Source organism: Tympanuchus pallidicinctus, unplaced genomic scaffold, assembly GCF_026119805.1.
Source record: "Tympanuchus pallidicinctus isolate F22 unplaced genomic scaffold, pur_lepc_1.0 scaffold1, whole genome shotgun sequence".
In the NCBI taxonomy this organism is placed as follows: Eukaryota; Metazoa; Chordata; class Aves; order Galliformes; family Phasianidae; genus Tympanuchus; species Tympanuchus pallidicinctus.
In genome coordinates, this window is record NW_026294618.1 from 6,834,951 (window position 1) to 6,862,320 (window position 27,370).

General features: G+C 41.0%; 2 protein-coding genes across 3 annotated transcripts in view; one reads left to right on the plus strand and one right to left on the minus strand.

Moving 5' to 3' along the window:
* The window catches only part of FKBP1B (FKBP prolyl isomerase 1B), a 46,130-nt gene extending 43,178 nt beyond the window's left edge, over positions 1-2,952 (minus strand). The window contains exons 1-2 of one of the 2 annotated variants that reach the window (XM_052689115.1): positions 2,807-2,949; positions 766-813 (exon numbers count right to left, since the gene is read on the minus strand). In XM_052689115.1, the coding sequence (XP_052545075.1) occupies positions 766-813; positions 2,807-2,843 (85 nt within the window). In that variant the 5' untranslated portion in view covers positions 2,844-2,949. Of the gene's footprint in view, positions 1-765; positions 814-2,806 lie in introns of both variants that reach the window. The other variant, XM_052689123.1, reaches the window with a different exon arrangement.
* A 9,040-nt stretch (positions 2,953-11,992) lies between these two features.
* On the plus strand, positions 11,993-26,861 carry LOC128083254 (WD repeat and coiled-coil-containing protein-like). The gene is made up of 3 exons (XM_052688303.1): positions 11,993-13,973; positions 22,038-22,158; positions 26,102-26,861. The coding sequence occupies exons 1-3, from the start codon at positions 12,051-12,053 to the stop codon at positions 26,266-26,268; spliced, it is 2,211 nt and encodes a 736-aa protein (XP_052544263.1). The 5' UTR covers positions 11,993-12,050; the 3' UTR covers positions 26,269-26,861.
* Positions 26,862-27,370: the final 509 nt, after the last annotated feature.

Genomic DNA, 27,370 nt, shown 5'->3' on the forward strand with positions numbered 1-27,370 from the left:
AGATTATTGAAACTATGTTAAAAAGTGTCTCAGAAATATAAACGTGTATATTTATATATAAATATACATAACTTCATTAATTGTATCCAGTGAAAATAGCGATGTTTTGCATTCCAAGGAAAAGACCTCATGAAATGGCAGCTCTCGATGTGAACACCACAACTCAGGGCTCAGGCTGCAGAAGTCTTTTTTGGGCGATTTACGTAACTAAAAACAAAAGACAACATTGCAAACTGATTTAAAGGACATTTTTCCTCTGTGCAAAGGTGCAGCATAAGCAGCTCCATCAGCTAACTCACCGCTAAAGATCCACACGTGCCCATAAAGCAGGTGTTAACCAGCCCTTGAATTGATCTCTTCAGGTTGCAATGAGTTCCACTGCCAATACACAGATTCTTTTAAGATATAAACAATCGTTAATTGTCTGTATCAAGATCAGAGACTGGAAAAAATACGAAGCTGGCATTTGCACTGCTTCATGCTTGATTTCATTTGCTGGTGGAATGACTTAAAGAATCGGGTCTGCAGATTCATCTGTCAACTTGTCCCCACTAAACACCACTCCTGACAAATTCACTAGCACACACACATCTAGATACTGCAGCCTGAACTACAAGTCAAACCTTCAGGAAATCCATCACAACACAATTAAATCGATTATGAATGGCAGCACAAAGCAAAGAATCCAAGAGCCACGATTGAACTGATCCAACGCTCCTGGGCATAACTCAGCTGACACGGACACAAAACCAGAACATGCCTTACCTGTGTAGTGCACCACACACGTCTGCCCCTTCTTTGGGAACGTCCGTCCTGTTAAAGTGATAACAGGTTATTGTATATTTTGCCTTTGATCCCTGTAACTACACAGGTGTGTATTTCAAGAAGAAAATGCCAGAGTGAGATTTGTGTCTTATCAAACCACTGATACAAGGGGCAGGAACTGGTAGGGTATGGGCAAGAACGTTCCAGCTTGGCTAAGCTGTTAGACCAAATCTTGTTTTACTCACACTAAGTTAACTTTCCCTGTATCTGTGTGTGCATAGTATGCATTTACATTCCCAACATGCAAAAAGACTGTCAAAACTTCGTGGATTGCAACTTGAAAATTCTCAGAATGTCTTTGTCATTATTTTTTCAAATAAAGCCTTAGTTTGACATTGTAAAAATATATATATATATATATATATAAATTAAAAAAAAAAATCCATCTGTATTCCCTGGGCAGCCTATTGCAGTGCTTAACAGCCCTTTCTGTAAAGAAGTGTTTCCTGATATCCAACCTAAACTGACCCTGGCACAACTTGAGGCCATTTCCCCTCATCCTGTCACCAGTGAGAAGAGACCAGCCCCGCTCTGCTGTAAGCACCTTTCAGATACTGGAAGAGAGCAATCAGGTCTCCCCTCAGCCTCCTTTTCCCCAGGCTGAACAGCCCCAGCTCCTTCAGTCGCTAATGTTAATGTTGTAGTATTGAGCTATGGTAGAGCAGGGAGATGCTGAATCCTTATGTGAGCCTGGCAGCTCCCCCTAAAACATTCATCCCAAAAGGAAAAGAAGGTTTACCTCATTTCCTTAATGAAAAATGGAATTACTGTTTTCATGTTACCTGCTCCAAGTACTGCAGGCTGGGGGAAGAACTGCTGGGCTCATAGAGGTGTGGCTGCACACTGGCTCAGCTAACCTTAATCTCAAAAGCAGTGCTGGCCAGGGGAGGGCCAGCAAGGGGAGACTCAAGAACTTAGGAAGTATAAATGAGACAAATGATTAATGAACAGCATTGTCATAAAGCCAGAAAATAGGGATTCAAATAGAAACTAAGGCTTGTTCGTATCTTACTTGGTTCCTTGGCCTCCTTAGTCTGTCTTTACATGAGAGCAAGTTATGCAAAATATTGTGTACATCAGCTAACAACACAAGCTGTGCATTCAGGACTCGTGTGCTCAAACCACTAAGCAAGCAGCAGGGGGAACAGGCCAACACAGAGAGCCGTATCACGCAGTGAAGAAGATGGTGCTCCCGAGCATCATCGAACACCCTGAGCAGCAGCCTGCATGCATCTGCAGCCCCTCCAGCTGTAGTGCAACAGACAACCGAGAGAAATGTTCAATATCTCCTTATTTGGGATAGCAGCCGGTTTCCAAAGATGTCAGAGCTCACACGTAGTGCTGCACTCGGAGCCCCACGGTGCCCACACGGCGTTCAGATCCCACACCTGTGCGCCCATCCAGAGATAAGAGCACGGAATGAGAGGGCAGTTTAAAGGCACACATGGAGGAAGCAGAGAGAACGGGCCGAGAAAGTTACACCGGGACGGAGTTCAGCGAATTGCGTCGAGCCGAGGGTGAATGTGGGCTTGAGACGGATGGGGATGGTGGCACCTTAGGGGCTGCGGTCTCGTAGAAATAACAAAAAGCAGAGCTAGGAAACGACAGAGCAGCCTGAGCGCGGCTCTGCAAGGGCGATGCCGCTCCCAGCCGGGTACCGGCTCCGGAGGAGGGATGGATGCTGCCCTAAATGGCCGCCCGCCCCCGGGAGAGCCGGCAGAGCGCCGGGCAAAGTTTGAGGCGGGGCGGTGCCGGCCTCACGAGCCCCAATTACCGCCACAGCTCGGCATCGTGCAGCTGTCGGCGGATGCCAGAAGAAAATCCCCTCGCCGCCTCCCCCCCCTTCCCCGCAACCCGGCGCTCCGGACACGGCTGCCTCCCGGTGCCGGAGCTCCGCCCGACGGGAGCCCCCCACAGCCGGGCACCGCCGCCCCCCGCCCCGCAGGTCTGCCCTCCGCCCGTTCCCCGTTGCGGCACGTACCGTCTCCCGGAGAGATGGTCTCGATCTCCACTCCCATCTCGGCGCTGAGCTCCGCTCGGCAGCCCTGGGCACGGCTCGGTTCGGCGCGGCCGGACCCCCAGTGCAGGCATGCCCCTCCGCGGCCGGCTGACTGGGGCCTCCCCTGCTGCCCGTCAGCCGCCCGCAGCCAATGCAGGGCAGGGGCGGGGAGGCAGGGGAGGGGAGGGGGGCCGCCCGCCCCCACCCGCAGATCCCCGGGGGCGCGGGGCTGCTGTGCAGTGCGGCGAGGTGCAATGCTGTGCTGTGCTATGCTATGCTATGCTATGCTATGCTGTGCTGTGCTATGCTATGCTGTGCTATGCTGTGCTGTGCTGTGCTGTGCTGTGCTGTGCTGTGCTGTGCTATGCTATGCTGTGCTATGCTATGCTGTGCTGTGCTGTGCTGTGCTGTGCTGTGCTGTTCAGCGCGGGGAGGGCAGCGGCACCTCCGCCCTCAGGCACCGCCCTCAGCTTTAAAGAAGAAAATGTGTGTGTGTATTCCGTAGGTGCTCCCATGATGTGAGATCGCAAGTACATTTGCCTTTGCAAGAGGCTGCAGCTGCTTCTGGTGGATTGGAGAATCGTAGAATCATTAAGGTTGGATGGACCACCAAGGTCATCTAGTCCAACCATCATCCTGGGCCTGGGGCTGCCTGCACTGCCACATCTCCGTTGTTCTTGAACACCTCCAGGGACGGTGATCCACGACCTCCCTGAGCAGCCCACTCCAATATCTCACCAATTTGAGAATAAATGTTTCCTTATAACTGAACCTAAACTGAACCTCCTCCAGCGCAACTTGAGGCCATCATCTCTCATCCTATCGCTGTTACCCAGGAACAGGGGCCAACCCCCACCTCGCCACAACCTCCTTTCAGGAGTTTTAGAGAGCAGTGAAGTCTCTCCTGAGCCTCCTCTGCTCCAGACTGAACAATTCCAGTTCCCTCAGCTGCTCCCCATAAGACTTGTGCTCCAGACCCCTCACAGCTTTGTTAGATGTACTTGAGGTAAATGGAAAAGACTGTTTCCTGGTAAACTATTGTGTATGTGAACCTTGCAGTTCCCACGCACTCAAAATAAATAGTTCTGTTTGCAGTCCTGTCTGCTTTGAGTAAACAAAGGCCAGGTTGGATGGGGCCCTGGACATCCTGCGCTGGTGGATGGCAGCCAGCCCATGGCAAAGCACTGGAACTTGATGGACTTTAAGGTTCCTTCCATCGTCTGTCATTCTATGATTCTAAGCATATATTTTAAAATATTCATTATCACAGATATTGAACAACAGACAGTGTTGTTGTTTCTCACCTTATTGTACTCACCAGTGATGTTGAGGTCCTCAAAGATACTGGTGTTAACAACTGCACAGCAGATGAAGACCTTTGAAGAGAAAGCTGAAGCAAGGAATGTCCCATATCTTCAGGAAAGCCTCTGAAATACAAGGGAAAATGGTTTAGGATTGGCAGAGGATTGGAGGAGAGGTAAAATAAACAACAGGGCCAAAAGGGAAAGTCTTTGAATGACCAAGAGAATGACTAAAACCAAGTTGGAGAAGTAGGAGATTAATGTTTTAAAGAACACTCTTTCAGAGCTACTGCATGACGCCCACCTCCTCCTCTGTTGGGAGCTCCGTGCCTCAAGTATAAAGTCCACTACTGTCAGCTTTCAAGGTTCTGCAGAGCTCACCTTCTGTAGAGTTCGCATTCTCACGATGCATCTTTCTATCCTGGCAACAAAAACGGCAGCCTGGAAAAGCCTAGGAAAGCTCCTTCCCAGGTATGATGATGGAACCATGTGACTCCAACTTCTAACCTTCCTCAGTGGTCACAAAATGCTCACAGTCATTGTGAGGTTTTTTTCAGAAACCCCAAATCTCAGAGTTTAACAGCAGAATATTTCATTTTCTTTATCTTAAACCCCTGCAGCTTGTCTGTTAGAAACTGCATTTCCACTTCTAGGAAAACAATCAGTTTTTAGAATTTCAGAGTGTTTTAGTTTCACCCATCGTTTACTTCATCGTGTCTATATTGTAAAATCCCATTCTTCACTGTTTTTAAAATCTACAAAGGCTCTACAAATCACGGGTGATAGATTCCATATGCGCACAGAGGGCCAAAGCACTAAATTGCCCGTAAATGGAAAGCGTAAATCCTGCAAGTATACAAATTCATAGATGTCACAAACAAAAGAAACAACAAACAGACGACAAACACCAGCATCCTTGGAGAAGATCTCACGGTGCTTTCATGGCAGTCATGGTCTTGTCTTGATCTTCAAAGGCCGAGGTGAAGTCACCTTGGCTATGCACAGGGAAGAGCTGCGGCTCATCAGGATTCACACCACTAAAAGCTAGACACATTGGTTTCTAGAGCAATGAATTTGATGGTTTGTGCTTAGAAATGGAGGCAAATATTCCACAACTCGGGACTTAAGAGAGGGAAGAGATTAACGTAATTTACCACTTCCAAAAAATGTTGGGTTAAATGAATGTCTGGAACTGAACTCACTCTTTCCCAAGCTACTGTCTCCCCAGTAAAACACCCTGACATGGTAGAGCCAGTTCAGAAAAGGGTTCCCAGCATGGATAGGGCTGGAGGATGTAGAGAGAATGAGGATCTGGGGTTGTTCTGCATAAGACAAAGCTAGGGAAGGACCTCCACTGCTGTCTGCAGTTCCCTCATAGGGGTGGAGGTGCATAGCAGAAGGGTGAGAGGCAATGGACACAAGTCACAAGGGAAGTTCCAACACAAGGGAACTCTTCACAAGGTGAGTTACCATACAAAGCTTTGGGGAACCTGACCAAACCTTGGAAATAGCTGGTGCACCAAGCAGTTGCACCATATGGCCTCCCTTCCCTTCAACTGCCTTATGAGCCTGTAATATTTTTCCCATAGAATGAGGAAGAGAAGGAAGAAGAGCAATGGTAGTGAGGTGAACTGCACAGTGTTAATCTTAGGCTGAAGAAATGCAATTACAACTCACAGCTCTGGAACAGACTGAGTGCATCGCTAAATCACTTTGCTTATGTTTGCAATGCATAATACTCCAAACTGGCTAATATGCCTACTGGGCAATGTACAATGGTACGTGTAAAAAGTAGAGGGCATTTCACATGCCATATAAATCTGAAACAGCAGCATCCATCCGGCCAATTAGCACTATGTAGATTGTTGCATGGATGTGCTTCACTGCCTGCCATTTGGAAGCCAGCTTGCTGAACTGAAGTTCTACTCCAAATTGCTCTGTGCCACGGTATTACCCCTATGTAATGAGGATGATAATTCTGCCTCGTCTGTTTAGATTGCAAACAGTTGAAGAGCAGAGGTCCTCTTTTATAATAAATAAATGTAACGGCTTGGGGCCCAAAGACTAAACCCAGGGTCATGCGGTGTGCTCTCACAGATAAAACTTCTCATATTAACAATATCACATGCAGACAGCTCAGGGGGATTAACATTTCTCTTTCATCCAATCTTTCATAACAAAAATAAAAAGGGATAAAAAGAAATGTAAGTGTCTTTCACGCTGAACAAAACAGAACTGGAATCCTATCTATAAACAGTACACCAATTATTCCAGCTCTGTCATTTCCTCGCCATGGAAGCGACAGAGGGATCACTCTGAGAATCTTTGTATTTACAACGCAATACATTTACTGCTATCTCCCAGTAAAACTCTTTTCTCTATAGTTTTGATATTTATTCTGCATTGTGAGGAAATGTCACTGGCTAGACGTGTTGGAAACAGTTCAAACAACAGGAGAAAACCAAGCAGACCGCAAATATTAGCTACAAGCTCCTGATTAGTCTTCTGATGATTCTGGAAAATACAACTGAGGAAAAGAAATTAACTGGCATTCTCAGTCCTCCAGATAAATGAATCAAGGGAGATGAATAATGGATTCAGAAAATTAAGGCTCTATTTGTTTTCCTTCATTCTGCATGTGAAATTATAACGCTGTTTAATGAGTTTCTAGAACCTCCAGACCAAAGTGATTTGAAGTTATAAAGAAAAGACCCGGAGGCAGAAAGGTAGACCCAGCAGGTCTACCATAGACCTGTGTCCAAACAGCACAGATGGACAGCAGCAGGATGTTAGCAGTCTTTAGTTATTATGCTTGTATTCGACAACACTCACTGACCTATTTGTCTGTATTGGTGGGGAGAAACAGGGGAGTCCTAGGAAGAACTAGCAGGAACTTTTCTAGGGAAGACCAAGCCAAAGGTGATTTGTTACAAGGGTTTCCAAATACAGCTGGGAGGCAGCTTTGTTCACATCCTTCTGAAAATGGGCTTTCATCATCCGTAAAGCAGAACACTTCTACCAGTGAAGGCAGCAGTGAAGCTGTTCACGTTGCATTCCATCGGAAGCGTTATCTTCATACGCATGCCATACTTGAAGCAGAATGACATTCTGAGAGAGACCTGGTGATCCCCCTCAATCAATATTCTCAACCACTGCTTAACTGCTTGAAAAAATACTGGAATCCATTTGACTCAGAAGCAGCCAATTTTGATACACTTTATTAAATTTGCTTCCTAGTGCACTTTTCAAAGCAGATGTTGCCAAGAGTTTGACTTGGTCTGCAGTGTCAATGAACCAGTTTTGATACAGGGTTATATCAGAGTGCTACTGTCCTGGGTACCGTCCTACGGTATACAACCATAAATTGCTTTCCCAGTACACATTCTAAGTGGCCTTTGCAAATTATCCATCTAGGACCAGTATATACCTTCTGTTTGCTTCATTGTGTGCAATGGAAAATATTAAGAGATATTTCCTTAAGAATAAATAAATGTAATGCTTGTGAAAGAAGAAGACTGGCACTATTTGGAAGCTGAATGCCGACTTACAGATGGAAAGACCTATTAGATCATTCCTTCCCCCTCTTTGCCAAGAAAGGAATGTTTTCTAAAGAACATTTCATACTCTTCTTCCTACTCTAATTTTAATAACATAAGTGCTGGAGTTTCTATCACTTTCCTTGAGATTCTATTCCACATAAACGTTGCTTAAGTTCAGAAATATTCATTTTTGAGAACAATTTGGAAAAACTCGTGGCTGCTTTGTGCAGCAAGCACAAGAGGCTGGCATATACAGATAGTGGTGTGAGGCAGAGGGGCATTCAGCACTGGGCAAGGTGTGGGTAGGAAGCATGCAGCTCTAGAAAGAGCTGTCAGTGGGCTGATCATTGATAAGTTTGCTAGCTGTAACAGACATGCATGTAATGCCTACCTGGCATTCATCTGCCCATAACCACGTCCTATCTAAGTACATCAGCTGGACTGATAAAGCAAGAATCATTTGTCTGTTTTAGTTACCTTAGAGTGGAATGAATCGTGCCCTAAAAAGGTTGATTTCTCACTAATAATTTTTAAATGAGTCAGTAAGCAGAGGGTCAGACTTAGACAACCGTGCTGTTTATGCCAGTAGTTGTGTCAGAAAGGTGAGGCCCAGCTCATTTGCCCCATGGGAGCTTGGGTTCTATCTTCCTGTAGGCAGCTATATGTACATACCTCAACTTCAGCATATTAATTTGGGAGATGAATCCCATCCCCACAATTAAAAGTGAGCTGAATCTCATTCTCTGTGATTGTGTTTGCACAACTACCCTCTACGTGCCTTCCTTCCTAATTCCTCACCTATTTTGCTTTAGCATTGTGAAAGGCACAAAAAAGTTGAGCCCAACAGTCTGGGTAGGAGCAAGAATGAAGTGTCCTTCCAGAATGCTCTGGTTCTCCTCCCCCAGCCCCATGGACCGAAAGCTTCACCTTGAGACACAAGAAGCTGTGACATCCATGCCTGGATTCTCCTTAGTTGAATATAGCCTGCATAGAAAAGCTCAAGGCTTTACTTTAAATAATAATTTACATAATGTTTTGAAATTAAGGAGGCTTACGAACAGTTTGCTTGAACAAATTTATTTAAATAACAAAGAGCTCATTGATTCTTTCCCACTTTACCTGACACGTACCTTGCTAGCAAAAAAAGAGCAGCTGAAATCCTATTTGGTGAGCAGTAACAGCACCCAGGCATAGCTCTGTCAGAAGGATGCTGATTTACATCGTGTGATCAGTAGATCTGCTCTGATGGATTACGTATTTTGTATCTTTATTAACTGCACATCATTCTCACATTCTGTTCCAGTCAGCTTGTGACAGATAACTGTTTTTTAGAATCAGAACTCGAGGAAAAGAAATGTCAATGTGGAAAAATAAATACATTACTCAAGCTTCTTGAAAGTATTGAACTCAATGACACATCAACTTAAATTGGTGAAATTATGGTGGGTAGCTTTAAATAGAAATGTTTTTGAAGTAGAAATATCACAAAGCATTAGATATTTTATATGTTTGAGTTAAATTACTATTAGAAAAATTATTACTGTTATGTTTTCATTACATATTGTGCTGGATCTGTCTTCCTTTGAAGTCACCAGGAATATTAACATCAATTTAATTAACTCGAAGCAAGATTTAGCCCAGAAGGAGTTATTTTACTATGAATAAAGGAGAAAATGAAGTCCGAAGTCTCAGCATTTCCAGCAAGGCACTGAACTCTGATCCACAGAGATACTTATATACCTATCTTGCCCTAGACTGGAAATAGGCAAGGAAGTATATTTAAGAGCCTGCATCTCATTAGCTCTGATTCATATTGAATACAAAAGGTATTGAGAGTTTCCCAGGAGAGAGAGGTGAATAATGGGTACAGCAGTGTGAGAACACAGCACTATAAAATCACAACTGTAAAAAGACTATCACAACCTTTGCAACTATGAGGGCTGGTTTTGGTTTTCCATCACTCATTGTGAACTATGGGAACTTAACCCTGCTCTTCAACAGCTCTGTGCTGTTAACATAACTGTTAATGAACTCACCATCAGTGGACTGCGTTCAGTCTTAGACTTTGTGTGGTACTTCTAACAACCACTGACGTAGACTCAAAGGTGCCACCAGCTGGAACACCTTAGTTAAAGCAAAGCTAATCAGAGGCACAGTTACATGAATAGGATCAGAATCTAGCTCAGTATCAGTGTAGAGACTGTGACTGCTCAATGAACGACTCAGATTACTAATAAATTACTCTTCTTGCTGCTTTCTTGAGTCTCAAAGGAAAACTAAAGTATTGCCAGGGCAGCTTTCAATTGCCAGACTTTATTTCATACATTATATAGATCTATGTGTGCCAAGGTGACACAGGAATATTATTAAAATGTTTCACCCATTTCCAGAGAAATAGATGGATGGAATGAAAGGAACGTCCCCCTTACCAGTTGTATCTGAAATGGGAATGTGTCAAACAAAATCTCTTTCCTCTTTCATTCGCCTTCTGTCTGCATCTGGAACTTGATTCGATCCAGAGTACACTATTTCAGTTCTGTCCCCATGGTATCACTCCAGTTTTTTCCCTTTGTATATTTTACAAGTCTTCTGTTATTTAGAAAATCATTTAATGATGAACTCTGAAATGTCATCGTATCTCAAATTACTTTCCTTGTGTGTTGCATTTGTGGAGGTACTCAATGATTCTCTTTGCTCATTATTCTCTCCCACTCAAAAACCCACAGAATGAACCAGGGGAGGAAATTTTCCTTGGGATCCTCAAATGCTATGCCAATGGAGCTGAGTGTTCAAACTCAATTGCTAGAGAACAAGCCTCGTGGTCTGTCCAAACCCTGCAGCTCTCAAGGAAACACAAAGCCTTAGAAATTTACCAAAAGGCCAGAGCAAACTCTTCAAAGGTTCTGTGTCCCCATAGCCTGGCTCCCGCTGGCCTTGCCTTGAATTCACTGTATTTGTGTTACAAAGGTTCTCTGTAGGCACAGATCTCTGAATTGCCTTTGCTGCAAATGAACAGTGTAACTCCATGTCTCCTAAGCCCTTCTACTGATTGACTTCAGACTTTCCAGAAAAGTTCTAGTTCAGGATATGAAGATGTTCTATGGTAGGAAACAGGATAATTTTTACCTATTCCAGTCATCACTGCTGGCTTGTCCTTGATGAAGATAAAATATTCTGATTTTGAATGAAATGCTCATGAAATCATCTACAAAATGAAATGGCTGTAAATGACAATACAGCATGATTACTGTACATAAATTTGGGAGTTCCCTAGTGGTACTCACCATCTTCAGTAAAAACACTTTGAAAAAGGACGTTACAACAAATTTTCCAGCAGCGATCCAACAAGAAATCTCCTTTTGATAGGTGGTATACAAAGATACCTAAAGTATATATATAAAGTATTATAAAATATATAAAGTATTTGTGGGCACTATTGGTGGTAGGTAGATGGTTGGATTAGATGATCTGAGAGGTCTTTTCCAACCTTAAGGATTCAGTGATTCTAGAGTTCAGCCAAAGATACAGAATGCATATAGTTGCCTTAAACCTTTGGCTGTAGTTATTACATCCATCAGCTGAAAACCTTCTTTGCTCAGATATAATTTATTCACATTAGTCAAAATCAGTGTTTCTTTGCAGCTGCAAAATCTGATCCAGTACAATGAACATTAAAATGAACATTAATCAGATGTCTTCTTCGAGAACATTTGTCTTTTTTTTTTTTTATTTCACCTTTCTTCATCTTCCTATAATTACTAGCAGAGCAGAATGTAATTTCTTTTTTCTACCTTCATTTCATAGCCACTGAGGTCTTAGATATCTGAAATGTACTGTCCACTGGAGATTGCAATCTGCTTTGTGTAGCTCTCGGATATATTTAAATCTTTTTACCCTTCAAAGGCTGGTTGAAAGAAGTGTTAGGTCATTATTTCAGGCGGTAGCTTAATGCTCAGGTTTAACAGTATATGATCTCTCTCCACTGTTCACCAAAGACCTTCATTCAGTGAAGGTCAAGGTATTAGAATGCTATTTTTAAAGATACACCCAGCAGTAAAGAGTTAAAAATAGACTCCTACAAAAACGTCCAGTAATTGGTTAAACCTTGTTAGGCATCACATGAAGATGATAACTCCTCCCAGGAAAAGACATAGCAAAAGCAGCTTTGACATGGATTTATACTTAGAAGAGCAGCTGCAGGCTTACTGGGAAGGAGTTCACAAGACAGACTCTTCAACAACTAGCAGAAAAGGAAAAAAACAAAGCTTCATTCCGCAAAGGAAGGGAAGGAAATAGAAGGCATTTTTTTCCTCATCATGATCTGCAAATGAATTCCATGGATTCTCGTCTTTGGAACAATCACCAGTAGACAGAGAGCCTAAAAATATGGAGCTGGGAAAGGCGAAACTGCTGAGAACCGGCCTCAATGCTTTATACCAAGCCATCCATCCTGTGCACGGAATTGCCTGGACAGATGGGAAGCAGGTGATACTGACTGCTTTATACTACCATAATGGAGAGCTGAAGTTTGGAGACTCAAGCGTTGTTGGTCAGTTTGAACACGTGCATGGGCTTTACTGGGGCCCATGTTGCTCTACAGAGACCCCAGCTCTGCTTGCTGTTCAGCATAAAAAGCATGTTAGCGTTTGGCGGCTGGGCCACAGCACTGCGGAGAAAAACAAACCCTTGATTTCTCAGACTTGTGAAATCGGTGAGCCGTTCCCATTGCTTTCCCAGGGCTGTGTGTGGCATCCAAAAAAGGAGGTCTTGGCTGTCCTTACAAAAAGAGATGCTTCAGTCTTGCACACTGTTCGAACAGACAATAGCAGAGTTAAGGCAGATATCAAAAGCAGTGGGCTTATTCATTGTGCTTGCTGGACTAAGGATGGTAATCGCTTAGTAGTTGCTATAGGCAGCACCCTGCATTCCTATATATGGGATGATGCTCAAAAAACTCTAAATGCCTGCTCCTTTTGCCCAGTCTTTGATGTGGGAGGCTATATCTGTGCTATAGAAGCCACGCTGGATTTCCAAATTGCTGTAGCTACTGAGCTTCCTTTAGATAATATCTGTGGTTTGAACGCAGGCATTGCATTTGATATGCCATCTGGTGCTGAAACTAGTTCTTTAACCTCGCAGTCTACTACAGCACTTGGTGATGAAGAGTACTCCATGGACCTGCGAAGAAAGTCCACAGACTCTGACAGATCAGGCACTGTTGATTCAGTAGCTTCTTCTTCATCAGGTCCTTTGGATTTAACCCACATCCTTGCAAATCACCGTCGGTCTGATCCCAGTCCTCTCATTACTCTGAAACGCAAAGATTCTGCAGCAATGAATGGTCAAGATTCTTCTTACCTGATCTTGGTGACTTTTGAAAGGAAGGTAACCACCACCAGAAAAGTCAACATCCCAGGTATTCTGGTTCCTGATATAATGGCTTTTGACCTCAGAGCTCAGATCGTGGCAGTAGCCTCTAATACTTCTAACATTGTTTTGGTGTATTCAGTAACCTCTTCCTGCATGCCCCATATTCAACAAATCCAGCTGGAAAAAAATGAAAGACCAAAAGGCTTATGCTTTTTGTCAGATAAACTCCTATTGATATTAATTGGGAAGCAGAAATTCCCTGAGCCGAGTGTTATTCCATCTTCAAGTTCGGACAGGTATGTAATGCGCCTGATGATCAAAGAACTGATGCTGGAAGAAGATGCTTCAACGCTGCCAGACACGAAGCAGCATATGCTTTATAACTTTGTATCATCTGTGAACATACCTGGAAAAAGAAAGTTCTTTGAAAACCTTGCCACAGAAGACCAACATCAAAGCAGAGACCTGTTAATACCAAGAAGTACAGTTATTCAATCTCCCAGCGGCAGGAGAAGACTCATCGAAGAAGCGAAGAGCCCTAGTTATGAGCAGAGCTCTTCATCAAGTGTTAGTGACTTGGATGAGAAAAAGCTCCCAGGTGACCCCTCTGTTGCCTTAGAAACTTTGGATGCTGAACCTATCAATCGTTCAATGGCTCTTCTTGGTTTTGGAACAGCTACCAGGCTTTCCAGCAGACCAGCTGCCCCTAAAGTGCAGTTCAATGTAATTGAGGAAACATCGAGTTCTCCTAAAAACAACAATTTGCCAGGTGAAAGAGGCATGAGTCACATATCTAGAAATTTAGAGAGACTCTGTGGCAGTTTCAATGACTTACAACTGAGTCTTTCTGAAATAACAGACTTTGCTAAAAATGGGAGAAGGGTATCTTTAGCCTACCCAAGTTCACAAGAGCCACCGGTCATTCATATCACTTACCAGGTAAACTTTTCTTCAATTTAGAAACACTGTGATGGGGCACTGATGTTTTACACTATCTTTTATTTGTATCACTTAAAAGCAAGAGGATGCAGTTTGATTCTTGTCAACTCATGAGAAATGTAAACTGAGTTTGGCATCAAGCTTAGTTTTAAATAGTATTATGATTTAAGCTTAGTTTTAAATGGTATTATGATTTATTATTGAAACAGTAACTAAGGATGTTGTGAGTGACTTAGAGGATATTTCACACAGGAGGTCTGTGTCTTCTTTCCACAACTTCGTAGCAAAAGTCTTGCATAGTAGCTGATTCTGGGTGCAGCTATGAAATAAGAGAACAGCTATGCAGTTACTGATGTACAAAAAATATTTATGTGCTAGCTTAGTGTAGAGATGAGCCTACAAGTAGCCATAATTAGACATCCCTGCTAGAAACCTGATCGATTCAAACCTAAGCTCAAATCCAAAATTTGAACGTAACTGGACTCTCATGAAGGCTGAAGCAAAGTAGTGAATCTCAATTTATGGACAATTCAGATGCAGATGATACAAAGTTGGCTTATTTCTGCTTGTCTTACTGCTAGTCTTCACACAGCTGGACATAATCAATTTGCAAGTTTTATCACTTCAAATTTTCAGAAAAAAATCTGCCAGTATGTAATTATCATTTCATTAAATAAAGATCTGAATGTCAAATCAAATTCCTACCCCACCCTTGTTTTGGCAAAATTCCTACTGGCTTCAATAAGAATTTCAACTTGGGAACATAGCAATAATTTCTTGCTATAATTCTTAGCATTATTAGCAGTAATACCGATATTATACTGATAATAGTTTTGGTTGTGCTAATACTCATTGTGTTGCTGCTAAAACTGGGATTCCTTACAGGATGTTGATGCCAATTTCAGATGGATTCTTATCTATTACAAGATGAGCAGAATTATGCCAAGTAATACATTTGTTTCACAGTGACGATGCCAAAGTACCTGTTTCTTGAACAGATTTGACTCACAGCTATACAGCCTCCTTTCACTTGGAAGGATAACACAGACATCTAAATATCCCTCCTTAAACACTCATTAAGGGAACCGTGACTCCATTCAAAAATATTCATTAGTTCTTAGCAATTGTTCACTTGGCATTTTAGCAGATTCTTGTATGCTAAATAGACTGGATAAAAACAAAGCTTTTGATCTGAATTAGCACCATAACTTTGATATATTACATGAATTCTGGTGAAAAAAACAAGATGCCTTTTGAAAATAATTTAGGATTTTGTTTGACAAGAAGCATGCTCTTCTGTTCTCCAGCATGTTCAAATGAATACTGTTTTCTTAATACAAATCAATTTATTTATTTTACAAGCAGCTCTATCTCTTGGATTCGATAGGATTAACCTTTCCAAAGAAAAGTTCTGGTTGTGACACCTAACATTAATCTGAGATCTGAATTCACTGTGCACGTGTTGACTTACACATGCAGTAAGAAATAATTTTCCAGTTTATCTCTTTGGGAATAAGACAAAGACAATAAAACCAGCAGCCTAAGATACTGCCAGACTGACTACATTTAGAAGAGCAGTCTCTTATTTCTCTAAGCAGGTTAATTTTGCATTGAGCCAGAAGAAAGCCCCTCTAGTACTACATTATAATGACTCAGAAAAAGTGCCACTTCATGGCTTTCCAAAACACATAGCTTTTCTGTTTGAGCCTCACTTAATAGCTCCGCTTCTCTTCTGAAGTCTAACAGGATCACAAAATGATGCCAAAAGATAATGAAAAATAGACTGACGGCAAAAAGGTCTCCAGGCAGAGAAGGAAATATTTGCTTTGTAGGCAGCTAATAATTTTTTTTCAGAAAAAAGTTGTTTTGATTAGTTTGCATTGAGACATCTGAACCTTGATTCTCCTCCAGGAGTTGATTAGCGCTCCAGGAGCTCAGAGAGCAGCTGGGCTGTGGGTTCCAGCCAGGCACTGTTCACAGTGCAGAGTCAGGAAATAGCTTTATTGCCTTATGATATAAATATCAGCCAGTGGAAAACATTCTAAACTTCAGGAACACTGCAGTCCAGTCCATAATATGGCCACTATCTGTCAATTTTTGGTGCCAAGTCTGCGTCTTCTTAAGTGTTTGCATAATCCCCAGCACAGCAGAGGCCCAATCTTGATTGAGAAATCCTTTGTTCTATTAAGTATAATGATCGATACTACATAACCACATTTACACATTACAAATGTAAAAGTTTAAAACATTATGGAAAAAAAAAAAAAAGCAGCTGTAATTAACGGTCAGTTATGAACACTGCTGTGCAGAAGCAGTATTAACGTCCAGAAAGATTCCAGTTCTGCTTAGAAAACCCTAACATAAACCAGAATGTATGTTACTTAATAATTCATAATATCTGCTTACTAAATAGTCTTCAAAACCTTTGTTTATCCTGTTACTGTCAGCCTGCCCATAATTTCTCTGAAGTCACGTCCATGCAGCGCTACCAGAATTTATACGCTTTGTAGCTCACGGCCATAAAAGAAAAACATGATCACTCACACTTCGGAAATGTCACCGCACTATCACTTGTGTAATAGCATTCAGCCACCAGAGGTGATTTGATCATTCAACCCTGAAAAGCAAATATTATTGCTCTTTCATCACATACAGACTTGTGATTCAGGCTCGCGTGGGAGGGCAGACAGACAGATGCAATAAGAAGATACTATTTAACAAGAAAAAAAGAAGTGAGGGAATTTATTTCTGTTTCATTTTGCAAAAAAAAGATACTTTTCTTATCCATTTTCTCATCCATCTCCCAGAAAAGAAACAGCTGCAGAATATTTAAACTAGCCTCATTCAAAAGCTAATTACAGTGGAAATAAAGCCAATCTGGATTTGAAAATAATGGCATTGAGGCAAACCTCTCCAGAAGGAGTCAGATTCTTTCTTATCTGAGGAGTATCGTACAACTCCTATATTTTGCTCACAAGCAGCACTGTGTCAAAAATCTGTATTGCTGAAAGCATGTATTTCATGATTAAACTGGAAATAAACTTCTTTTCAGCAATCACCAGGATTTCCCTTTCTTAACTTTGGCCAACAATTGTATATAAATCAGTTTGTCCTTCTCTGATATCTTTCTATAAATCACTATAGGAAATTTTATCTACAAGGTCAGCTGTGAAATAAAAGTTTTTATGCAGAGCTGGGAGATGAATAGAAGGGGTCCAAACACATCCCACTAATTTTTTATTTTCTTTTTAATACAAATAAATAGAGTAGAGATAAAGGAGGAGGACTGCACAATGGTGACAGGAAAGTAGGCAAAGACATAAGGAGAAACTTGAATGATCAGTTATAAGAAGAGCATGAACCTCCTGAAAAACCAAAAGGCAATTTTGGCTTGAGTTGAGCAATAGAAAGAAAGTCATGAAAATGATGGAAGAGGAAGGTGTTCTGACTGCTCCCCAGAGTAAGAACTAGTCATCTCGAAGTTTAGAAGGGAGAGATTTAGGAGGACCATAAAAGACCTGCAGTAGCCAAGACGAGGTGTGATTAATGCATGGACAACATTTTGAGCAAAGATTGGAGGATCTGTTAAGAACAAATTCTGATGACACTGCTATGAAAGTGATCAATAGCAGACAAGCAGGGTCTGCACAGGAGATGTGACACCTTTTATTAGGCCAGATCATTTGGTTGTCAGATACATAGACGCAAAAGAGAAAGGAATATGTAATGTCAAAACCGTAGCCAAGTTTTTGTACTGAAAGAAAGTTAAGATTCAAGTTTTTTCTTTTTTTTTTTAAGAACAGCTCTCGAAGATCAGGAAGCACATGATGAGGGAATAAAGTGCATCTTAGATAACGAGGCACCAAAACATTAATTGTAGAACTATCAGCAGGGAGCCAAGAGCAGAGAAGTCCTAGCGTTGTATCATCGGAAGAGCTGAAGTCCTTCTGTGTGCTATAAATGCAAACTGCACTGGGATTTGAGCACCCCTGAGCACCTCAGGTCTCTTCTAAACATTTGACCGGCTTATACTTCTCTCACATTTTATAGGGTCGCAGTTGGAATGTCTCACTTAAGGGCTTGTGGGGATACTGAGAACTCCACCAAAATAAAATCAGGATCTGCCAAAAGCAGAACTCATGGAAATGGAAGCAGCCCAGGCAGTCTGGACTGGTACCTGTAGCAATGCTGCACAAAGCTTCCAGACAGGCAGTGCCTTGAATATCAGAAATCACAATTCTTATTCCTCTTCAGTGCTCTTCCTCAGCCATACAATTATCTTTTATTGTCTTCTTGGTCGGATCTCTCATGTTTATATGATTTGACAGCTGTCTTGCATCCCACACAATGAGTGCGGGGGCAAAGCAAAAGCAAGCTGACTGATAGGTACTAAGGCATCACAACTGAAGTTGCAATGAAGCACAAACCAAAGAGCTGAAATCGAGGGTGTAAGAAAAAGAAAACAGAGTTCTAGGCAACTACAGCCCTTCTTCATCTAACAGTGCATAGATAGGACTGACTAACCTGATACTTCTCCTCTATAAAAGAACAGATTATGAACACAAAAGATATGAAGAACATTTAAAATATCTGTGGTTCAACACAGCACTCAAAATTGTGCTGTAGGGAAAATTATTGGTTTGACAGAAGAGAATTGGGATTAATAGAAGTGTAAGATGGTTACCTGCTTTAGCAAGGGGTTTGGACTCTGATCTCTCGAGGTCTCTTCCAACCCCTATGATTCTGTGGTTCTGTAGTTAAAAATTGGCTGGGAACTGTATAGGACATGATTGTGGTATTATAAAAGAAAATGGAATAAATTTACTTATGGATTTGCCTATGATCGATCTTCAGGCTAATCTAAAAGTTTCATAGAATCATAGAATAACCTGGGTTGAAAAGGACCACAATGATCATCTAGTTTCAACCCCCCTGCTACGTGCAGGGTCACCAACCACTTTTGTGATAAGCTATTAGAATCTCTTGATGGCCTAATGTTGGTAGTATTTTCAATAAGGATCAAGATATCACACCTATAATTTGATGTCCTTAACATCTAGAATAATAAAAATGGATTGAAATGAACTGGTTTGAAGTGCATAGTGGAAATACCAGTATTGAGAACAAAAATTGATGCTGTAAACTGGAAACTCACTGTCTGGAAGCAGCTGAGAAAGAGAAAGGCTTGCATGTGTTAAGTGAATGCAAGACAAGTGTCAATCAGGAAGATGATAAGTTTATGAAAAGAATAAAGGCAGTTTTTTAATACACTGGGGAGGTATACGCAGAAAGAAACGCAGTGTGAGGCTTCATCTGGAGTTTGCATTTCTAGACATCCATGCGCAAGAAAAACGTTCAAACTGCATGCAATTACTAACCCAATGTCAGTACAAAACATTTTTGGGTGGTAGTACCATGAAGGATATCACAGTTTCATCAGTCATTGAATTTAAGTTCACAAAGATGATCTTTGCATCCAGGTAATTGTAGGCTGTGAGTTAGAAAATGAAAGATACGTAGACAGAAGGCCCTGGGGGCAGAATTGGCTGGCTGCTCAGTGGGATGCAAACAAAGCAATAAAAGAAGGCTATTTATTATGCAGTCATAGAGTGTACAGCACCTAATCCAGGAACCTTTTTGGTTTTTTTGGGGTTTTTTTTTTTGGCCTTAATAAATTATTTTCTTCCCATATATATTTGTATTCTAAAACAAGAATTTTGAAAGACAGATTGGCAACACTGTGACCGGCTGGCTGCAGCCCAGAAGATCCTTTGTAGGCTATAAAAAATGATCGAGGGGCAGGCTGACACAGATGAAGGAAAGCAGTTGTTGAATTGATGGTTTGTTTCTGTTGGATTTTTGTTGAGGGAGGGTTGGACCTGAAAGACTACAGGAATTTGGCTACAGAAATTTTATCTGAAAGTATCCGCTCGAGTATGTGGAAATATATTTGTTTATTCTGTGGTTAATGTGTGCTAAGTACACCAATAAACTTTGATTTAGAATGAAACAACCAACAGTAAGGGCTTTAAATATGAAATCTTCAAGTCCTCGTCTGCTTCTGCTGGAGATTAACAGCAGCACTGCAAAACAGATACATATTTTAGGAAGTGGACAATTAAATTTAGAGTTGACCAGAAAATTGTTGTTGGGTTAAGGCATGAAAATGGCAAGTACTAAAGTGAGATTTCATTTGTGCTTCTAACTTTGTCACAAATTACCTGCATGACCTTGAGTAAATCTCTTAATCTTCTGGTGTAATGGTTTGATCTTCTATAAAAAGAGAATAAAAGCAGTTACACAGCTCTCAAGAAAGCACACGTGGGTGAACATACTCCTCAAAGAGAAATGTTATCATCACTTAAAGCAAACGTTAAACAAAAGAAACTAACAAACAGAAGAGAGAAAAAGAAAAAATCTTGAGCAGAGAGAATTTGTCAGCAGACAAAAATAAAATGTAACTGTGATCACGTTTAACGTGATGAGCAGGAGTATGTGACAAAGACAGAAGAATCGATATGAAGGCCCCAAAGAGATGAAAGACAAGCACCTCTGAAATGTAAGCTTTGATGTCTGTACTTGAAAAACTGCAGAACCATAGGAAAGGATAAAAACGAAATATTGTGTGGTTTTTGTGTATGCAAAAAGTCTTCCATTTCTAAAGGCCATTAAAGTAACTTGCATGGTTAAGTAGAAATCATTCTAGAACAAAGTCATCCACATCCATTCAACTGCTTGCAAGTCAACAGAGGCACAGCTAGATTATTTTCTGATTATTTTTGAGCTGATGCATATCTAATGAAAAAAATCACTTGGGTACTTGTCTCAGTTGAAGCCCACCTCTTTTTAAAATTCATTAATTGAGGTACAAGTCTGAATAAACGCTGGTATTTTATCCTGAGATTGGGAAAATGAAGTAGTTGTTAGATATACTGATCCACTTTATGCAGCAATGAAAAGCTCTGTACCAATGAAATACCTGTACAGGCAAATAGCATCTTTGGAGTGCAAATGCAATGCATGTGCTTGTGCTGAAAATCCAGTCCATTGAGTTTCAATTGTATTTAGGTTCGATAGAATATAATGCCACATAATTTGAAGAGACCTAAAAACGACAAAGTTCTGTTATATTGGTGGAAAGTGTGGAGAGGAAAGATCCAAATGAAATCGGCAGAACAAAAGTAGAGCAAGGTTGTTTAGAAGCAAATGGCTGACTCAAATATTTTAATAATGGCATTAAGTCACTGGAAAAGTTTTAATGTTAAGACTGACTTTCAAAGGATAGCAGGAAATTGTAAATGCAAATATATATTCATCCCATACTAATATAAACTCAGCTATTCTGTGGTCCTTGCACTTTGTAGTAATCTAAATGGCAGAACATAATGTTGTCAATTCTCAAGACCAGACAAACTTCACAAATGCCACCTCAACTCTGCCAGCTTTACCTTTAAAGTGTATTTTTTGTGAATGTTAGAGCAGCTTACAGGGAAGTGACTCCATGTATTCTCTCTATTAAAAAAAAAAAAAAAAAAAAAAAAAGCCATACAGTTTCCAAGGTAGATTGTTGTGACAGCTTTTCAAAGAGATTGTCTCCATGAAATTCTCTCTGTGCCAGAAATGGGGGATTTTACTGGGGTGGAATAGCTGAATGATGATTATAATGAACACCCACATGTAGCACTGATAGCGAGCAGAGCACTGGCTTTGGCAGTGTAAGATATAAGCTACTTTCTATTCGTTACCATATATTCCCTTTCACTGAATTGACCATTAAGGCAGAAGGGCCCAATGGACACAAGTGCGCGTGGCCTAATACATTACATATCACAGACCAAGCAGTTTTGAGCTGCGTAAGCACAAAAAGCAAAATCCAAATAGGCAAATGCTTCTTCATGTGGGACTATGAGGTTGTGGCATTGATGAACTGTAGCAATAACAGAGAAAAAAAAGCAAAATTATTCAAGAACTGAAAGAACTATGAGTAGAGCAATGGTTAGAAGAACTCTGGTAAAATATCTAAGCTTTAACGAGATCTTTTCTTTTGCATATATGTGTTTGAAGAAAAATTTTTCAAATGGAGCAGTTACTGAAGAAACAAAAGATGTTCTCCTCTGTGATGGCAAGATCCATTTGAATTTAGTCCAGCAGCTGTTTGACCTGACCATTATTGAAATGAAACACGGTACGTTCTTTCTACTTCAAGTATCTGGTTTCAACTGAGATTTTTAGTGTAAATGAGGCATTTGTGGTAATTATCCCGTACTGTAGAAAATGGTGATAGCTAAATTCACTTGAATGCTAAGTAATTGCAGAGCTACCTATTACCGGAGTGATATGTTGGATGCCTCTGCAGAGGAAGACTGAGAAAATAGTCAGTCATCTGCATTATATGGAAACAGAATTTCTTCCTTATGGGACCTTTTGGTATTCTGCCTTTTCTATTTGCACATGTTCCACACCTGACAATAAGGAATAGGCTGGAGGAAAATTCATTCTCGGAATGCGACAGATGTGTGTCGTGTAGCATTTGGGATTCTTTGACTTTAAGACAAACAGCAAAGCTCAGGGCTCTAATTTTCCCACCACACATTTACCACCACCACCAATTAACTTATAAATGCAGACACTACTAGGGGAAACCCAGCCCCAGACTGGTCACTGAATTACCTTGTCCCTGTCTGTTCATGCATGCTACTTTCTCAGCAATATACAGATTATTTTTCTTAGCCATTGCTCTATGATACTTCTAAAGGCTTTTCTCATCTCAGCCTAGACAGATCAAGATCTTGAGGTACAAAGTATTGGCTGTAATTATGATCTGCTTGCACTGTTTCCCCACAGAGAGATCCACAAGTAACTCACTGTCTTGGCCCTCAGCCCCTGCAGGCTGAGACCCGTCAGCTCAATCAGTACAGCCAGAACTGAATTTGACTCTTGGTGAAAGCAAAATGAAAAGGCCAGTAATAACACTCTGATTTTCCAATTGACTGGCGTGTAATAGGCTAATTAATAAGAAGGCTACATACATACTACAGATCAGGGAAGTGCCTTTCACCTAGGCATACTGGGATATTTCAGTTCTTCCCTGGCTTTCTGAGAGTTGCTCCAGAATATAACGATATGCAGCTTCTGTATTTTTGAAGGCAGTCTCTCTTGACACTGCACATGCAGTGAAGGCCGATATGAAAAGACCAGGGCAGCCTGGTCTGGTCGTTGGTGACCTTGCACACAGCAGGGGCTTGAAACTGAATGATCATTGTGGTCCTTTTCAACCCAGGCCATTCTATGATTCCGTGATAAAAAACCTTCACTTGCTGCAAAGGCCTGAACTATTCCTAGCAGGCTTCTGTGATAATGCAATGTAGATAATGCTATCTTTTGCAGGGCAAGAAGAATGTAATTTTTGGCTTGTATTTCCACTTCTTAATTTTGGAAGGAAATGCCCATAATGAAACCAGGTTTTCATGGCCCATTGTTCAGTATGAAAATGATAAGTGATGGGATGGAGAATGCCTATTTTCAGCTCAATGAGACGACTGAATATTGTTAGTAGAACTCTACGATTTCCTGAGTCAGACTTCAGAACCCTAACGTGTCCCTCTGCCCCTCTGCCTCTTCACTGCGCTGCTTGGCGTTTCAGAAATCAGATCTGTTGCCAGCAGAAAGAAAGACTGAATCAAGAATCACTCTGAAACTCCCATAATCCTGAAGAACTATCAGGTTCTGGGCAGAGGTTGTTATGTATCTCTTCGTTCACTTACGATCAGTAGAGGTTTAAATTCCTAAACCTTTCCTTCGCCACTATGCTTGAATATTAAATTTGGTGTTTAAAAATGTCACTCCCATTCTTTAACATTTTACAATTAAAAGACATGTAATCAAGAGCGTGCTTATACTGCAGTGGCAGTCCTGCTTTTTTTTTAGCTATGAATATATGCTTAAACTTGAATATATTGAAATAAAGCTGATAACTGCAGACCAAATTCATACCCACGGCGAAGCTATGAAGATCATAACAGTTATAAGAGCAATGAGCTTGGCCTCATCATGTGTACGTTAAGTCCAGAACTATAATAACATTACCTGTGCTAAATATAACCTGCCACACAGAGCCCTGGTATTAGCACACTACATTAAAAGTCACTCTTTTCTGAAGGTTATAGTGGTAAGAACCTGGCATAACAAAAGGAAAATGTGTTCAACATAAGGTTTTCCTACCTTCAATATATATATTCTGTGGGTTATGCTTCAAAGCAAGTGTTAGCAATTACACAGAGAACTTCAAATGTTTCAACAGGTGAAAATAAAAAGTCCTAAGAGTACGACAAAAAGAAATATGCTTTATTAATTTGACCACCAATGTAACTACCAGTTTGGATGGCAGAATTTCCACTTCTAGGCCCATTGTTTTCAGAATCGGAAGACTGTCCAGAATAAGAAAGTATTAAGAGCAGAAGATTAAAGATTCGTGGTTTGGAATGACAATCTTCTTATGATGTAACAGGTGACATGACAACGTGGAATAGTGCAGCCTGGAAAGGTACTCTCTTAATGGTATAAAGAGGGGAGATTTGCTTTGTCCAGTAAAATGGTTTGTTATGACAAAAACTAAGCCTATATCTCCTACATTTTCTTATTCCACATTCTTTTTAAAAACAGTTTTATGTCTCCAAAATAAAAATCTGAACAGCAACTGTAACAAGGCTTTCTTTACCTCAAATCCCAGCCAATGGCAGCACCCAGCCACGACAGGATCATACCCTCCAAGAGCAGTGTGTGACACCAAGGCTCCTGCAATGCTTACCAGCTGCTACAGTTTGTTTGCATTTTTTTCCTTTCCACAAAATGTTAAACTGAACAAAAGACAGAATTTTCTGTAACAGCTGCAGCATCCATCAGGAAACAGATGAATCATTGGAGAAAAAATAGTACAGATCGCTTCATTTCCAAACTTACTTTCAAAGGAAGGTAAAATTGAAGGGTTAAGTTTAATTTCTGTTTCTCTGCGATATAGAAAGTGAACCTGAATGATTTTGATGTCTTTTTCATGTAATCTTGTCTCTTATTTTTCAGGAAAAAAAAACAAACACAAAACAAACACATGAAAAATATCATTTGAATTTTGTTCAGTCTCTTCTCTATGAAAAGTTCTGATTAATAATTAAAGAATGAAAAATTTTATATTATCAATTCTGTAAATCATCGAGCTGTAACTTCCATTTGCTATATGAATTTGTAAGCATACTGCACAACCCTGGCTTAGTATAGGAGAAGAAAACCCCTATTTTCCTCTAGTTTTTCTTTACCAACTCCTAGAAGGAGTCCAGTGGAGGGCGACAAGGATGATAAAGGGCCTGGAGCATATCCTGTATGAGGAAAGGCTGGGAGGCCTGGATCTGAAGAGAAGATTGATTTGATCAGTGGTCATAAATATCTGAAGTGTGGGAGGCAGCTGTTTGAGGCCAGGCTCTTTACAGTGGTGTGTAGAAATGGCTAAAGACTTCAAATCCCTGCAATTCTGTGATTCATTGTTTGGGTACAGCAGATGAACAAGTGGGAGAAGCAGGGGTGGATCAAAGTTGGCATGGAAAGCCTGTCTGAGGTTTCAGAAAATGGAGATATTCATTGTTTATCAGAACTGGCAAAGATACGTGGTTTTTTTCCAGTTAAGTTCAATAAGGTTTGATACGAGAGTGTTGAGGTGCTGGAACAGCTGCCCAGAGAGGCTGTGGATGCCCCGTCCATCCCTGGAGGTGTTCAAGGCCAGGTTGGATGGGGTCCTGGGCAGCCTGTTCTGAAACGGGGAGGTTGGTGGCCCTGCATGTGGCAGGGGGTTGGAGCTTCATCATCCTTGAGGTCCCTTCCAACACTGGCCATTCTGTGATTCTGTGATAAGGTACAAAATGCCTTAAAACTTTCAAGAGCTTTCATTTTGCCTCCCTTTGCATTTATACAAAGGTGTGTTTAGCACGGACTGCCAGGTCTTAATGCCATGAAGGTAATGAGGCTTAGTGCAAAAGGAAGCCCACTCTGCTCATGTGCCAGATGACTGTTTTAAAGCATCACCGTGCCATTTATATAACCAGAGCAGTGCACTCATTTTCATTTTTGCTTAACTTTTGTAGGCTCTTCTTGGATTGTGCTCACTGCAGACAAGGACGGCTTTGTGCCATTAATATTCAAAGCAAGACAGGACATCATCATAAGGGATGGAACTGACAGTTCAGAAGTCTGCGGTCGTCACTCCTACAAAAAGGGCAGTTTAATGCAGCCACCAAGCAGAGTGACATAAGCGCTCACCAAAAAACACCAATGACCCCCTTTTTTTTTTTTTTTGCTGAAGCAATACAGAGATGTTCTGTGGCATCAGACACTGAATGACTAGAAAGTTGTCTTCACTACTTTCAATATATTTGGACTAAAATCTGGGGCACGGTCACACAATAGCTCAGTCCTAGGGTTGACTGCACCCTCATGATGTCTTCAGAATGATCAGACCTAGAATGGAGTTTACCAGTGTTATTAATTGTTATTAATAACGTTTTGTTATTAATGACTGCCAGTGGACTGGAGCAGTGACAAGACTCCAGTTGTGGTCAAGATGTTCTGGGAGAAATAACAGTATGCTGAAAATCATGCAGTAAAAACCAGTCTAACCAATATGGGAGTACAGCCCACACAAAAGCTGGAGAAAGTGCTACTAACGAGCATTTATACTAAGGAAAACTGCAAAAAGAGAAGGGAAAGCACTTTTTGGCTCTATATGAAGTTCCTGTGGGTCCCATGGAAACCTGCAACATTTTCAGAAATGCTTAATTCTAACATGAAAACGTTCAGCTACAAATACAGCTGCATCACTGCGTCCTGTCACTGTCTCACACAGCATGGAGATTTATACATGCACACTGAAGAGAAAGGGAAAAAAAAGAAACAACTTGTCAGGTAAATTAAAGATCAAAGACATTGAGTGTAAATGTCATTTGGCTAAACGCAGAGGTCTGTGCTGAACTTGCCATCCTGTATGATCAGACAAATAAAGGAAAACACCCCTATAGCAGATTATTCGTGTCCTACCATAGTTTCTAATACTGGTCATGGTGAGCCATCCCTATTGAATAAGTAATTAAGTGCCTATTCCTTTCTAGTGGCTGCAAAGCAAGCTGGTGTGATTGCTCTGAATTCAGACATTTACATTTATTCAGATGAACCTCACTCTGAGAACAGTTTCAATTCATTGAAATAAGTAATGTCCTTCTCATGCAAACGTCTTCCCAGAGACTGAGACATCATCATTCTAACAAGCCTGCAAACTCAGGTGTGAGATGTAGCTGGGTGTATTTGTACTGCCAGATTTCTAAGTGATGTAACGTATTTTGAAGAAGCAAAATATATTT